Source organism: Tinamus guttatus, unplaced genomic scaffold (genome assembly GCF_059628265.1).
Source record: "Tinamus guttatus ecotype Peru unplaced genomic scaffold, ASM5962826v1 Tinamus_guttatus_pri_ptg000197l, whole genome shotgun sequence".
Classification (NCBI taxonomy): domain Eukaryota; kingdom Metazoa; phylum Chordata; class Aves; order Tinamiformes; family Tinamidae; genus Tinamus; species Tinamus guttatus.
The window spans coordinates 5,796,718-5,811,166 of NW_028288731.1; the positions used below are offsets into that span (position 1 = coordinate 5,796,718).

At 42.5% G+C, this 14,449-nt stretch overlaps 1 protein-coding gene across 4 annotated transcripts in view; it reads left to right on the plus strand.

Annotated features, from left to right (window-relative positions):
* MYO1B (myosin IB) overlaps positions 1 to 14,449 on the plus strand; it is a 64,812-nt gene that overhangs the window by 26,798 nt on the left and 23,565 nt on the right. For all 4 annotated transcript variants that reach the window (XM_010212227.2, XM_088523756.1, XM_088523757.1 and 1 more), the window contains exons 6-12: positions 951 to 1,014; positions 5,484 to 5,582; positions 5,955 to 6,058; positions 6,787 to 6,934; positions 7,580 to 7,698; positions 8,331 to 8,417; positions 8,722 to 8,787. In XM_010212227.2, the coding sequence (XP_010210529.2) occupies positions 951 to 1,014; positions 5,484 to 5,582; positions 5,955 to 6,058; positions 6,787 to 6,934; positions 7,580 to 7,698; positions 8,331 to 8,417; positions 8,722 to 8,787 (687 nt within the window). The remainder of the gene's footprint in view (positions 1 to 950; positions 1,015 to 5,483; positions 5,583 to 5,954; positions 6,059 to 6,786; positions 6,935 to 7,579; positions 7,699 to 8,330; positions 8,418 to 8,721; positions 8,788 to 14,449) is intronic.

Consider the following 14,449-nt stretch of genomic DNA (forward strand, 5'->3'; position numbering starts at 1 on the left):
AATTATCTGATTGAATTTTTTTTATCTTAAAATTTGAGTTGGCTCAGAAATAACAAGAATGAACAAACACTGTTTCCTGTCCAGTGAGCCTCAGCTGCCAGCAAGCAGAGCAATAGAGTTTAAGTAGGAGCTTAATCAGCCAATCTTGACAAAATACCCAGTAAAACAGATAGTGTCTCTGAGATAGTGAATATAAAGTGCTCAATTTTTATGTTGTGTAGTAAAAATGAGGAGAAAAAAAAAGAAAAATGTCTCCCCAAGTGTGATGAATGAGGACGTATGAGCACAAAGCTTCCCTTTCCAGCTGCTTGTTTGTGTCCTCTGTTAAATAAGCCTGGAGGACACGGAGCTGCTCCTTGCGTGTGGTTTGTGGGATGTGTTTGGATTCCTACCAGCAGGTCTTGCCTTCCTAAACTTTCTCCCTATTGGGGCTGCGCTGCCTTTCACTGCACGCTCGGTGTGCGGCTCTCACCGTCCTACCAGTGGTTGTTGCCCAACAGTTCCTGCAGCCAATGGAACCACTCTCATGTTCCTGGAAGACTTTACAGCTGGAAAATAAGGCTGCTGGGAAGATAATTAACTTTGTTTCCTCCTGGCTTCTTCCGTTAATAACTAGAGTAATACTGTATATATGTATGTGTGGCCATAAGTGCTGTTCGGTGATGTTAGTACACTGATGAAAGTTTGTATGACATGCTTGTTCATAATATTACCAAAATGTTATATATTCTTACACAGCGAGCAAAATCAGTGTGTTGCTTTAAAACCTGATACAAGCAGTTGTCATGAAAATCTTTGGCTGTGGCAGCCAAGTTGTCTTAGAGCTCTTTAAAGTTTAACAGAGTATGCCAGAGGTTGCAGATTGCTCTCTGACCCTGTAAAAATGACTGACTATGTTTGAAAAAAAATCTAAGCCAAATTTTAATTCTGAAAATATATTGCTTTCACAGGGGAAATACATGGATATTGAGTTTGATTTTAAAGGAGACCCGCTTGGAGGAGTTATAAGCAATTGTGAGTATTACTGTTTCTGTCAGCATACTAGCAGCTTAAAATGTTTTATTTGGGAAGATTAAATTATTGAGATGATAAATACATTTGTCTAACTGGATCCCTCTCATTGTGTGATGAATTCTGCTCTGCTTTTTTAATCTTTACCTTTGCTGTTGCTTTGGTGCTGATTAGAGTACTTGGTATAAGCAAAAGGCCTTTGAAGATGCAGCTATGAACGGTGAGTGTTTTAAACGGTCGTGAGTAAAGAGCACGTGCCCATATGTGGCCTCTGGAGGTGGTTGCAGATGAATAAGGGTTTTGGAGACCGTTTTGCGCTCGAATCTCTGAGTTTGGCTGTGTCCTGTGATGGATGTGGCCAGCGTTTGTGTTGGATGATGGCTCAGACAGGCCCTCGTGTAATTAGTGGGAGCCACACGGAGTATGCGGGACGTTCCCAGGATATGGGGTGTTGGTTGGAAATCAGAGCTGACCCCAACACACCCCTCCATCTGGGAAAAGGGTCTGCAGCTGCTGAGCCGGGAAGGCGAAGGTGGCCTTTGGATTTTGTTCCTTGAAGGAAGGCTGCAGCTAAGGAAATGGTACCAAAAAGGCAATTTTAACCAGGTGGGAAGAGAGAGGCTGTGAACAGAGTGCCAGGTCAGGATGCTTCCGGTTGCTTTTCCTTCTAGAGCTTCAATGCAGCTTTTTAGGGAAATTGTGCTTTATAGAGTGATTTGGGGGTTGTATTTTTAAGCAAGGGTGGAAGAGGGCAGTGAGTGGCTCTCCTGGGTGTCCCTGGCCTCGCCTTCACCTCTCCTCCCATTCAGCCAAATTCATCACTGCTTCCAAAGGTCGAATTTGGCTCCATTGCCACAGCACCAGCCGTGAAATAATGACTCTTCCAAGGTACTTTCTATACGGAATATAAACATTTTACAAAATTGTGAGAAGTTTTTCACACGAAAGTTGTAGTTTTTGCACAGGTCATGTGCCTGGAGGAGCAGTTTTTATGGTAGAGCAGATCTTGAAATTCAAAGGAGTAACTGTTCAGCTGATTGTGGCTGTCTATTAACCCTGACGTTTTGCAATTAAAGAAATTAGAGCCCAAACATACTTGGGGAATTCATCAATAATTAAATGTAGACAAAAACCTTTCAGTGGGCTAATTATATTTTTGTGTTTTTCCTCCCCTGTGTTCAGAACTGCTACAAAAAACAGGAAATCTCTTTTGTGGCCTGGACATCCGAGAGCTTTTTGGTGAAAGGACCATGCTGAGTTACCTCATAAAAATCCTGTTACAGCAGAAGGAGATGCAAATAGTTCTGCAGAGCTTGCCCTGCCGTACGCAGCGTGCCACCTCCCTGCTCCTTCCGTCCTCCCAAGCGGTGCTTCCCTTCCTGCAGCTCCGTGCAGGGAGCTGAACGGTCCCGTGAGGCCTGATACAGAGGGGTTTTTCCAGAGAACTCGTGCAGAAGGGCACTTGGGGGCTTGGTAGCTAACTTGCCTTTGCCTGGGTGTAACGCTGTGGAAAGAAACACCAGAAACCATCTGCGCTGTTCTTCATTTCCCTTTTATTAAAGCTCTCGTGGTAACGGGGCCGGGAGCTGGAGGAAGGAGAGCTCCCAACGCGCGGCCTGGGCTTGCGGGCGATTCTCGTGCACTCTGAGCTGCGGAGGAAACGTTTTTAGCTTTGGGTGATGTTTCCTGATCTGCCAAAGCCCTTCAGGGACTTAATGATTAACTCGGAGCCAGCCGTGGTGCATGTGCAGTGCCACGGGGGTGGTGCCTGCTTTGGAAAAGCCGCTCTTAACCAGCACGGCGGGGCTGAAGTCCCCATGACAGGGTTCGACAGCCAGGAAAAGATCCTTGTTCTTCCACCTTCTTCAAAAACAGCCCGAAAAAGTCAGGATCTTCATCTAAAGAAACAACTTTTGCGATGTGTTAATAATAACCTGTTCTTTAAAACTCATTCCTTTATTAAAAAAAAAAATGCAATTACTCATTTACTGAGAAATCAACCACCCGGGCTGGTAATTTTAGTTGTACAGTTGTTGCTAGTAATTTCCTTTGCTCAAGGAAATGTCACCTAGGATTTTAATAAGTAGACGTTCTGGGAAGAGATTCTCTTTCCCATTTATTTTTAATTTCGGCTCGTTTCAGCTTCTCCATTAGTGTTTTATTTAGAACCACTGCTACCTTTTACGCAATTGTCTCACCAACATTAGGAAGTGCCTTAAAGCAAAACCCTAAATACTTTGATTAGCTCTTTTTTTTTTTAAAGGTCACTTACCACTCGAGCAATCAGGATTTAATACTCTTTAAGTTGTGTAGTCCTTGCTTGTCCTTCCACACGCTCTCCTTCCCATCGCTTTTTGTTGCCTGATGTAATTTTGCGTTGTTTCCTTCAAGAGAGTGTCATTATAAACCTGGTGGGAGTTCACGCAGAACAAACCCCTGAGAACCCGCTATTGTGTTTTCTTGGTCATCAGTGATGTGTTTTAACGGGAAGGAATCCAGATGGGAAAATGGAAAACAAATGCTTTGACATAGCGTAAGGTTGGTGCAGAGATAAGCTTCTCTGACTAGAAACCGTTCTGTAAATTGAAATAGCCAGAAGGATCCTCGGATATGCAAGTGTCTCAAGTAATTCTGTGCCCCTTGAAACAACTCTTGTTGGATTTGTGTGCAGTTGTAGTTTGCAGGAGCCCTGGGCATCCTTTGTGGGTGTTTTGTTGTGGTCCAAGTTCAGCTGAGTGGTTTTGCGGGGTGCGCGTGTGGCTCTCCTGCATTACAGTGTTATTTAGGAATAATGAGTAATCTTCAGAACCTGAGGGATTTGAGTCCTCTCGACAAATGAATATTGCAGCAAAACGCTTTCAGAATATTAGTGTGCAATCTGACAGTGATTTAAAAATGGATTGTATTTTCAGGGTTGACCTTTCCAGAGCAGTTTAATCTTTGCAGCGGCTTTGATACAGGGAACGCGTTAGATGTTTCCCTTCCAACAGGATCAGCGTTAGGTAATGCAGAAAGAATGTAAAATGTGATACGTATGGAGTTCTCTTTTTTTTCTTTCTTTCTTTGGGCTTATCTCTATCCGTGTAAGCAGCAGCTGCCCACACGCGGTGCCGAGAGCGTGGCAGTGTGAGCAGGTGAGTGTGGGGCCAGCCCCCCGGCTGCCCAGCGCACAGAACCGCGGGCGAGCACCAACGTTCCCCATCGTGCAGCAGTGCTTTAGAGCAATGCCGCGGGGTGATTTATTCCCATGCAAATAGGGCAAACCACATGGAGAAAATCCTGTCTCCGGGGAGCAGGGCAGAGGGGTGGCTCTTGGCTGCTGGTCTGATCACGCCTGTGCGTGGAGCAGGGATAAAAGCAGAGGAGAAAACGAACGCGGCGTGCGGAAGGGTCAGGAGGGGAGCGCCTGACCCCCTGCGCACAGATACGGAGCGCTGGGCTCGGGAAAACTGCTGCTCCATTAATTACACTTCTTGCTTCTAAGTACACATAGAGGAAATGAAACAAACCCCAGGTAAATCAAAGGTACCTACGCTGACGTAATTCGTTTCACATTTCCATGAAAACCTGTTTGTCGCAGCTCCTGGAGGAGCTCCGTAGAAGTCTTGCATTTTGCCAGGAGAGGGGAGCTAAGGCCTCCTGACCGTACTTGAGTAAATTTAGACATAGAATGTTTTTAAGCCCAAATAAGCCAAACATCTTCACCAACTAAGATCGCTTCCAAATCCTTTGAAAACGCAGCCGTTTCCTGGAGCGTTCACGGCCGCGGCGGGAGCCGACCGTTGTTTGTTTATTTGAGCTTAGGTCTGGCTGCGCTCCATTGCAACACTTCACTTGTATCACAGCGTTTAACAATCCCAGGTGAGGCTGCAACACCAGCTGCTGCTGGTGGTGGGCTAAGCAAATCGCTTGTCTAACTGCTGCTTTGCAGCACAATTTCTTCCCGTTGCCTTTCCCATGTCTCACCAGGAAGCTTCTGTCAGTCCCTTGGGGAACGTTTGCTCGGTGCATTTAAGAATCACAAGATGTTATGGGACCGTTCCATCTAGATCCTTCTTTTCATTTAATCATCTTTAGTGTTCATAGCCTGTTGCTATTACAGCGCTCCTGGAAACTTTTCTTACAAAAGGTTTCTTACCAGATTGTAACTTTGTGGTTTGCCCTGTTTGGGACGTTGGGACGTCCATTTCCTCCCACGACTCAATCTTTTTCGTAGCTGGTAGCCTGGAGTGTTTAGAAGTGTTCATGGGCTTCTTATGCTTGCTCCAGTGACTTATTTGAGAAATGTTTGCTGATTTGATTAATTGTGGTTGCTTATGCGTAATATTTCCTGACAGATAATTGCTGATGGCGTATCAGCAATATTTGGTGATGACATAGAAAAAAGAAGGGATTCCTGTTAAAGATTCGCGATTGAGCAGCTTTTTCCCCTGACACTTTTTTTCTTTCTTTCTTTTATGCTTGTTTTTTAGATCTGCTAGAGAAGTCCCGTGTTGTTAAGCAACCAAGAGGTGAAAGAAACTTCCATATCTTCTATCAGATCCTGTCTGGGGCCTCAGAAGACTTCCTCTGTAAGTGTTGCACCTATGCCATTCCCAGGTGTGGGATTCTTCTTGTCTTCCATTTACACTTCCACACATGTCTTTGGTTTGGTTGGAAACACAGTATTTTTAAATTACTGTTGTGGGTGATAGTGGCAGTTGCAATGCCAGAAGGAAATGTATGGTTTGGGGCTATCCAGAAATTTGTGTTGGGGTTGGCTTTCTGGTGTTTTAGAAACACTGAGGAAAGTTTATTCTTATTCAAAAGGCTTGTCATTGGAAAATCCTTAAGGAAAACCTAATCCTGCTAATAACAACAGCTCCTGGCATTGCTGGCTCTCGGATTAAGAGAACTTCCCACAAGAATGCTGACACTAATGGTGCTTTTATTCCATTTATTAGGCGAACTGAAGCTGGAGCGGGACTTCAGCCGATACAACTACCTGGGGCTCGACTCTGCCCGCGTGAACGGGGTGGATGATGCTGCAAACTTCAGAACAGTGAGGGTGAGGTGACACACACACGCACAGAGGCACAAAGCAGCCCTTGGATCCCTTCATGGAAGGAGGAGTATCTTGTGGTTGCTTAAGGTGGCGGTGGACTGGGCTTAATGACCCAGGTGATGCTGACGAAGGAAAAGAAAAACGGGTCTGGAATGACTCTCAAGATAAGCTGATTTACCATGATGTTCTTGCTTGACTGCACTCAAGGAGGAAGAACAGAACAACCTGTTATCCAGTGTATATAAATTTAGACTCCGATACGTATTGGACTAGGTGAACAGCGGTATCTGTTCACTTGACTTTGGAAATTTTGCTTGTGTTACAAATTAAATTCAGTGGCTAAAAAAAGTACGACTTGACTTTTCAACATAAATTGTTCTCAGTAGTCTGGCACGAATCCTAGAGTCCTGGACTGGCTTGACAGTTGTGTGGACAGCTTGATTACCAGATATAAATGTGTCTGATATATGTATGTGTGTGTGTGTATATATATATACACACATAGTATATATATACATATACACATATATATGGTAAAAAATAAAGCCCTGTTTTATATTCTAAATTGTACCTATCCAAGCCTAGTAATTATGTCATGTTTGTTTTGTAATGTGATTGTTTATAAAGCATTTCTAATTTATGCTAATATAGATAGTGTGGTAGATTTTGCAAATATGATCTGTTTAGATTTAGCTTGTTTTAGCTCCTAATTTTATCTGTCCCCTTTCCAGAATGCCATGCAGATTGTTGGTTTTATGGATCATGAAACACAGTCTGTTTTTGAAGTGGTGGCAGCAGTTCTAAAATTGGGAAATATTGAATTTAAACCAGAATCTCGAGTGAATGGCTTAGATGAAAGTAAAATCAAGGATAAAAATGGTAAGAGGAGACTGGTGATGGAGGGGGAAAACACAAATGTGTTGAAATCATAAGTTTTGTAATTTCTGCAGACTTGAGATATCCTTCTAGGTGGGTTAAATGAGATTGTTCCCAGAACTCATCTGTACGTAAATGCATGTGGAGTTCTGTACAACTTCAGTCACTCTGAAATTCCCAAAATGGTTATTTTCATTTTTTTCCTCTATAATGAAGCTTCCCACTGAAGTGGTAAACTTTTCCATGCAGTTCTGTAACTGGTTATTCTGTTTCTAGTTCTTTGGTAGTGGTGTATCACTGTCTGTAACTCCAGATTCATGTGGTCATTTGATGGGATGGTTTTGCAATTCATATGTTTTGAAAGTTGTTTTATTTTCATTCACAAGTTTTTCTTCAGGAAAAGTAATCTATGAGAAATGGAAGAAAGGTTTCTTCACAAAAAAAACCAAATAGAAAGTACTTTAAAAACACTTTTTCAATGGGCAGTAACTTCAGCTAGAGGAAGAAAAAAACCAAAACAACCCACCCTGTTTTGGAAAAACACCGAGTTATTTAGTTTTGAGTTTAATAGTTTTGGGGGTGAAGGGCCCAGTAATATGAAAGGAGTTGCCTATGTTTATGTATTGACACCTTCCCTTTTCTCCTTAGAACTGAAGGAGATCTGTGAGCTGACAGGTATAGACCAGTCAGTGCTGGAAAGAGCCTTCAGCTTCCGGACGGTTGAAGCCAAACAAGAAAAAGTTTCCACAACACTCAATGTGGCTCAGGTAAAAAGAGGGATCTTAAAGGGAATCCTTGTTTGGAATGGGAATTCATCCCCATGAGTACAGCCTAACTGTACAAATAAAACTACAACTGACAAGTCTGTATTGAATAAAATATCAGTCACATAACTGTGCCTTTCCTCAACAGTCTTTAAACCTTCAAATATGTTGGATGTTTTGTTTTCTCATGTGAATTAGCCTGAAAAGAGGAGTAGGAAAATTTGGAGGAGATGCAAACATACAACAGTTGTGCACCAAAATGTCTGCGAGGACTTTGGTGTAGCAGACTGTTGTCCTTTAGAGCGGTGTCTGTAATTCCATGGGATTTGCATGCCCGGGGCTGTGGAAGGACTTGTGCTGCCACTCTGAACTGATGTGTCCGTAGTGCCACGAGGCCAGGGTGATGGCCACGCGTGCCGGGGAGAACGTGCTGCGTTTCTCCCGGTGTCCCGTCAGCTGAGACTGGAAGCAGCGCGATTTCCCGGTCACGAATCCATGGATGCCCCTGGGGAATGGGAATCTCAGAGGGGTCTGGGCAGGGGTGGGAAGGGAGGTGGAGACCTCGAGGGTCTTGCCCTGGCACAACATTGGGATTCCCTAGGATTTATAACAGGTTTCTTCTTTCTCTCCTTCAGGCTTATTATGCACGTGATGCTTTGGCTAAGAATTTGTACAGTCGACTGTTTTCGTGGCTGGTGACCAGGATCAATGAGAGCATTAAGGTATTCTTGCGTTGTGCCTGTAAGGAAAATCAATGGCAATGGATTAGGTTAAACTGGACAGTGAAAGGATACTTGCCATTTAATTTCCCTGGCTGTTGTTTGCTACATGTGGTTCAGGTGAATCACTGCATCACAGCTCCTCAAGTTTCTGTCTGCTCTGTTTTTAAGCTTGCAAAATTATTCACTTTAAGTGCATTTTTGGAAACTATACTTAATCTTTTAGTTTATACAATTGGACATCTTATTTGTGAGACCCATTAGTATGAAATGTGTTGCTGACTAACTCAGATTTTTTTTTTTAAAGGCACAAACAAAAGTGAGAAAGAAGGTAATGGGAGTGCTGGACATCTATGGCTTTGAAATTTTTGAGGTAAGACCTTTATAGTTGCAAACATTTAATGTTACTGCTATTACTAAACATTAAAAGAATAGTTTGGGAATGTGTAAACACAGTAGATTTAATTTGAATCAAGTGCATCATTCTGGATAAAAAATACTAGAGAAGTCAACCAAAAAGAGATACATGTCTTAACAAGTCTTGCAATTGCAACAGAAATTTGTGAAAGCCAAACTCATGTTTTTACAATGCGAGTAAATAAATATTTATGAGGATATACTAAATATGTTTTGCTGTGACATACGTTCTGAGCATAAGAGAAACTCTGGTAATGTCAGTTGTGCCTTGAGGCATTTTGTGGGTATCTCAACAAACTTTGTATCATTAAAAATGAATGTGCGTGTGTGTATACACAAATACATAGATTTTCTGTGTTCAAAAAGTCTGTGTTCCATTTCATCTCAGTTCACTCATAAATACTTTGTGCAGATTCCTAGCTAATGATCTGAGGCTCGCTGCTGTTTGTTTATGATAGTATTTTTAAATTGATAGTATTTTAAAACAAAAACAATCAATGAGGAATTCGTAATTGTGCTGAAGAACTTAACATCAGGGAGTTCTCAAAATAAACTATTAGAATAAGATTTATAAGAGATTTATAGATCTTAGTTGGAAATACTGGAATAGTGTTTAAAGAGAAACATCAGTCAGTGGTAATTGTGCAATCCTTTCCCCCCTCCCTATATTCTACTCAGAAGTCCAAAGAGTGTGTTTGAACTGTGTAGAAGATGGAAAGAATCTTAAAAAAATCTTAATAATATATGGGAGGGTAAGAGTTTCTGTTTCACAAGCATGACATCAAAGCATGTAAAATCAAAGCTCATCTTCAGAGGGAAAAGACAAATCTGATACGTGGGGCAAGGGTTTATTTTGCTAGGTTGTATTTGTCATGTTAAACATATGAGAATATTTATGATAATCTATTATAAGTAGTCAGGTGGTTGAATGCAAATCTCAAAACTAGATCTGTTTAGAGCAGGTCCTTTGGAAAGCGGGGCAGTGCTCCTGTTTTTAAACTCCTGTTTTGCAGGGGTTTAACAGGTTAGCCGTTGAGTGTAGGAGATGTAATTTCACAGGAGAAAAATGAAAAAAAGAAAAGGCTGTTTTTCACTTAGCTTACATACTGAATTATGAATGTAATTTTCTATTTCGTGCAAACCGGAAAGCATTAACGTAATAGATGCAGTTGTTTGATTCCTTGGATGTGAGCATCTTCTGGCCAAGGTGAGGGAAATGCTTCCAGGGCCAGCTAACAGGGTCAGAGCGATAAACACCCTCGCTCGGGACCGGGGAGCAGCGCCCACCTCGCTTAGGGGACAGGGGGAAGCTCTTGCCAAGCAGCTCGGTACAGAAATAGCTGGAAGTCCTCCTGAATATTCAAAAAGAGAATGAAATCATGGGCTGGACACACACATGTTTGGAAAAAAAAAAAAACATAATCTTTGTTTTATGTTTCTTTTGTTGCTCCTGCAGATTTACGTTTGGGCTGTGTGTCAGTCCTGTAATTCAAAGGCTGGCTGGTAGAAAAACAATCCATGACCAAAGCTTGGATTAGCTGTGTTTCTGGTGCCACCCATATAGCCGTCCCTGGGTTTCCAGACTGGCTAATTTTTTAATTGCAAACTGCTGGGTTTTTGAAAGCAAGATGCAGTGCTGCATAGCGGATTTGAAAAGAGTGTTCTTACAATAAATAAACCAGAAAGTCTGTCTCTTTGAAAACACAATTTGTATTTGCTACTTTTAGCTGTTAGGGGAAAAGCCCAAATAGCAGAGTCTTTGGACTTAACAGAATGCTGTGGAGCAACACCAAGTTAATGTTTCGGGCTTTGGTTTATTGGCGGTTTTGAGATATTTTTTTGGAGGGGGGAAGGGAGAGGGGGTTCTATTCTTAATTCAATCAAAATTTAAAATATTCCTTCAGTGCAAAAGAAAGTTTATTTTCCACGCAGCTCTAGCTGGAACAAAAGATTTAATGTTATAACCCTTAAACTGAGTAAAATAATTTTTTAATGAACAGTGTATAGACAGGGTAAAATGGTCTTCATGGTCACTTGCATGGATCTGCATGCTTGCCGAATGTTTATATGGAGTCTTATAGCAAGAGATTGAATATCACTAAAGTTATTAAAGATCTTGATGAAATGCTTTTGAAACGTGGTTATTGTGGAGATTTAAGTAACTGTTTTACAGAAAATATATATTTTTAAAATTAATTGTATCAAACCAAGTGATAGTTGAATGAAATGTTAACATGTATGCAATGCAGTAAGCTGAGGAAACTCCAATAATGCCTTAAAATTTATAGCATATATAGTGGAATTTGCAGTGCTTTGCCATGGGCTACTTTGGCAATAAGTGCTGATGCAAATAAGTATATCCATCAATTATAAATGAGTTATCATTACTGACTAAAAATATGAAACCCCCTTTCTAGCTGAGTTAAGTGTGGTTGTGTTTTGATTTTTATATCTGTTGCTGACGATTAGAACTGACATGGTCTCTATGAAGAATTTTGTTGATAAAAGTGCATTTGAAATACTCCTTTCTCCGTAAAGCTGTATATTTTAAACTTTATAAACTATTCAGTATGCTGAGGATAAAAAGGGCTGTTTAAGCATGTGTTTACTCAGGTAGCATATACCTTTATCGTAAGTGCATGCTCGTTGACATCATGTTTCTTGGTGCTTTTTATAAAGGAGTGTAGATGGCCCAAGAAAATCATGGACTGAAAAGTATTGTCTCCCATGTCTCCCACTCTGCTTTCATTTATAGTCACAACTAGACATAAAAAAACAGGGATGGAGACAGAGCACATCAGAGAGCATAGGAGGGGTGGCACAAGCTTTTCATATATATCCTAAGTATTTACACGTTAAGATAGATGTCACAGAAATACATAGTTAGGTACATGTTTGCTGAAGAGTGATTTTTTTTTTTCGATTGTTTGTTTTAATATTGCACTTGCCCTTGAGGAGGGAGAGAATAAGCTAAAGGTATTCTGGCTCCCTGTTCTCTCGTGAAGTTCTCACTTGAATGTTAGTGTAGAATAATCTCATTCCACTAAAAAAGTGTTAGCTTGCTATGGATTTGAGGGCTTTGGGAAGGCTGTTGTTGCTTTTCCTAATGGGCAGGGCAAACTATATTTCTTGGGGCTTAAACCTACTTAGGGTCGTTCCTGAAATCATCTTACATTTCTTCCTGAAAGTAGAGTGGAAAAAAATGTAGAAGGTTCGTTCCAACCTTAACCATTCCGTGATTCTGTGATTCACCATTCCCCAAAGTCCAAAACTTGATGCTCTTGATGACAGCGGTGGCCCTGTTTTACTGTACGTAGGTTGAAATCTGTGTAAATGAGATTATTTTGCGGTTGGTTTTGATTATTTTATTTGCTGTCTGCTGTTTTTTATCCACTGTTCTGTTGCTTAAGTAGAAGCTTTCTTAAAGTAACCGGAATGTTCTTGGAGTTTAACAGTGGGAAGATATTGGAGCGTTGATAACATTGGCTTCTGCTCTTTGGGACCTGGTTTCAGATGGCTGGCATTTTTATCAAGCACAAAAAGCCTATTGCAGACAAACCCGAAAGCTATCCAAGAAAACAGATTTGAGGACCAGGCTGTCCAAAAACTCAGATTATTGACTCAGGAGTTTGAATCTATCGATAATCCGCAGCCTCTGCGGGTTTGGCAGCGAGCTAGGTTAAACAGCCCACCGAGGCGCTGCTTTAAAGCTGTGTTTATTTTCGAGTTCGGCCAGGCCCTATGTGGTAAGCAGGGGGGCCGACTGCTTTGAAAGCCAAGTACTTCAATTGGGTGCGTTTCTGCGTGGATTCTCCGTGGGCAGGAATGTCGGGATTGGGATTAACGTGAGGCGCGGGCTGCAGGCCCGGCCGGCGCCCGAAGGAGGTTTGTGTGGAAGAGCGGTGCGTGGAGTCGGCTTCCCTGTCGTGGAAGGGTTGGCGTTTAGGAGAGCGGGCTGAGGAGTAAAGGCTGCTGATGGAGGTGGCCGAGGGCCTGGCAGATTTTAATGAGGATAAGCAGAAGACTTGCTCTAGTTGCCTTGCAAGTTTTCTTTTCAAGTTCCGGTACTGTTCTGTCCCTTTCTGGTGTAGGCAAGAGCTGAGTGTGTAAAAATGAAGGTCATGGAGCAAGTTTCAGTACTTGATCTTGCCCTACCCCTTAGAGATAAAGCAAGTGCTTATGCCACTCCGCTTAAAGGCTTCATTCCAAATTTTCAGGTGTAGCTAGTGCATTGGTGGAGACTAACGGTTGGGAATACAGGTTTATGAAAGTAAAGCTGCCAAACAAGGCTTATTCCTGAGGTTTGCCTGGCCTTTGGCTGTCTGTTTGGGAGGACGACTCCTTTACGCTGAACCCCCTAGCATTGCTGTCTGCTCCCCGGTTATTAGCGGGGTGCCAGGTAGGATTGCACTGTGTGTGGCTACAGGAAGAGCATGTCCGAGCCTGTTTGGGCCGTGGAGATCTGCTGGGGCTCAGGCTGAGACGATTTGAGCACTTAGTCTTTGGTCCTCAGAGAAATGTTGCTTGCACATCTAACTGGGGGCTGTAGACGTGCAGAGAGCTGGAGAAGCCGATGGCTGAAACGTGCCGGGCTCCGAGCGGGAAGGAGGGGAATCCATCCGACCACACAACTCCCGCTGAGCCAGGCGCACAGGGACGGGCAAAGCCAGGTTTGGGGGCCCTTCCTCCACATCCTCGCCGCGTCTCTCGCTCAGCCACAGGCATCTGCTGTCTTGGCATTCATCTCCAGAGCATAAATCCCAACTCTGTCTTCTAGACACTGTACCTTGCAGCAGATTTCCTTTCTGGAATTGCTGAACGCTTTCCTGAAGCCCGTCAGTGTGGTTCGTATATTGGGAAGCTGCGGTGGCAGAATGTGCAATGCGACTGTACAGCGTGAAAAGGGAGCGCTGCGTTTTTCATCCATAATTCGTCAAGGGCATCTGCTGGCAGCTGCTGTGGAAGTGCAGGGCTTTGCAGAGGTTGACCCTTGCTTGGATTATTAGATGCCCCGGAGATTTAAAAAATACGGTTAAAACAATCATTTTCTTAATTGCTGGAATATTCAGAAGCAGAGGTTCATCCCAGGAAGTTAATCGCCATTTAATTAATAGCGTTATAATTTCAGTATTTAGGGAGGCTTATTTTGGGGGGAAAAAACAAAAATAACAGAAAAAAAAAGTTTGGGAGTAAATCCTGTTGGCTGTATGCTTTTCAAGGGAGGAAATTTTTGAAATGCTGGAGCAAATATACATGAATGGTCTGCCTGAGCTTGTGAAAATATCATTCTGCCCTAGAGCTGCAACTATTTCTTTGTAGAGGAATGGACAGAGTTCTTGCCTATTTGTAATTCCTGTTATTCCAGGAGTAATTTATTAGGTGAAGTCTGTTAAATTGATTGCATGTGGGTGTCCCCGTGCATCGTGCATGCATTGCATCCCCTGGATTCTGCACAGGTTCTTCCCTTTTTAACTCGAGGTTTGCATTAGACCTGTGTGTGCAGAGACCACCGATGAGAACAAGATGGATTTTGAGATTGCCTGCTTCTTTACTAGGGGGAATTTCGCAGGAATGCCAATAAGCCCAGCACGTATGGAGAACGGATAATTCCAGAGGTC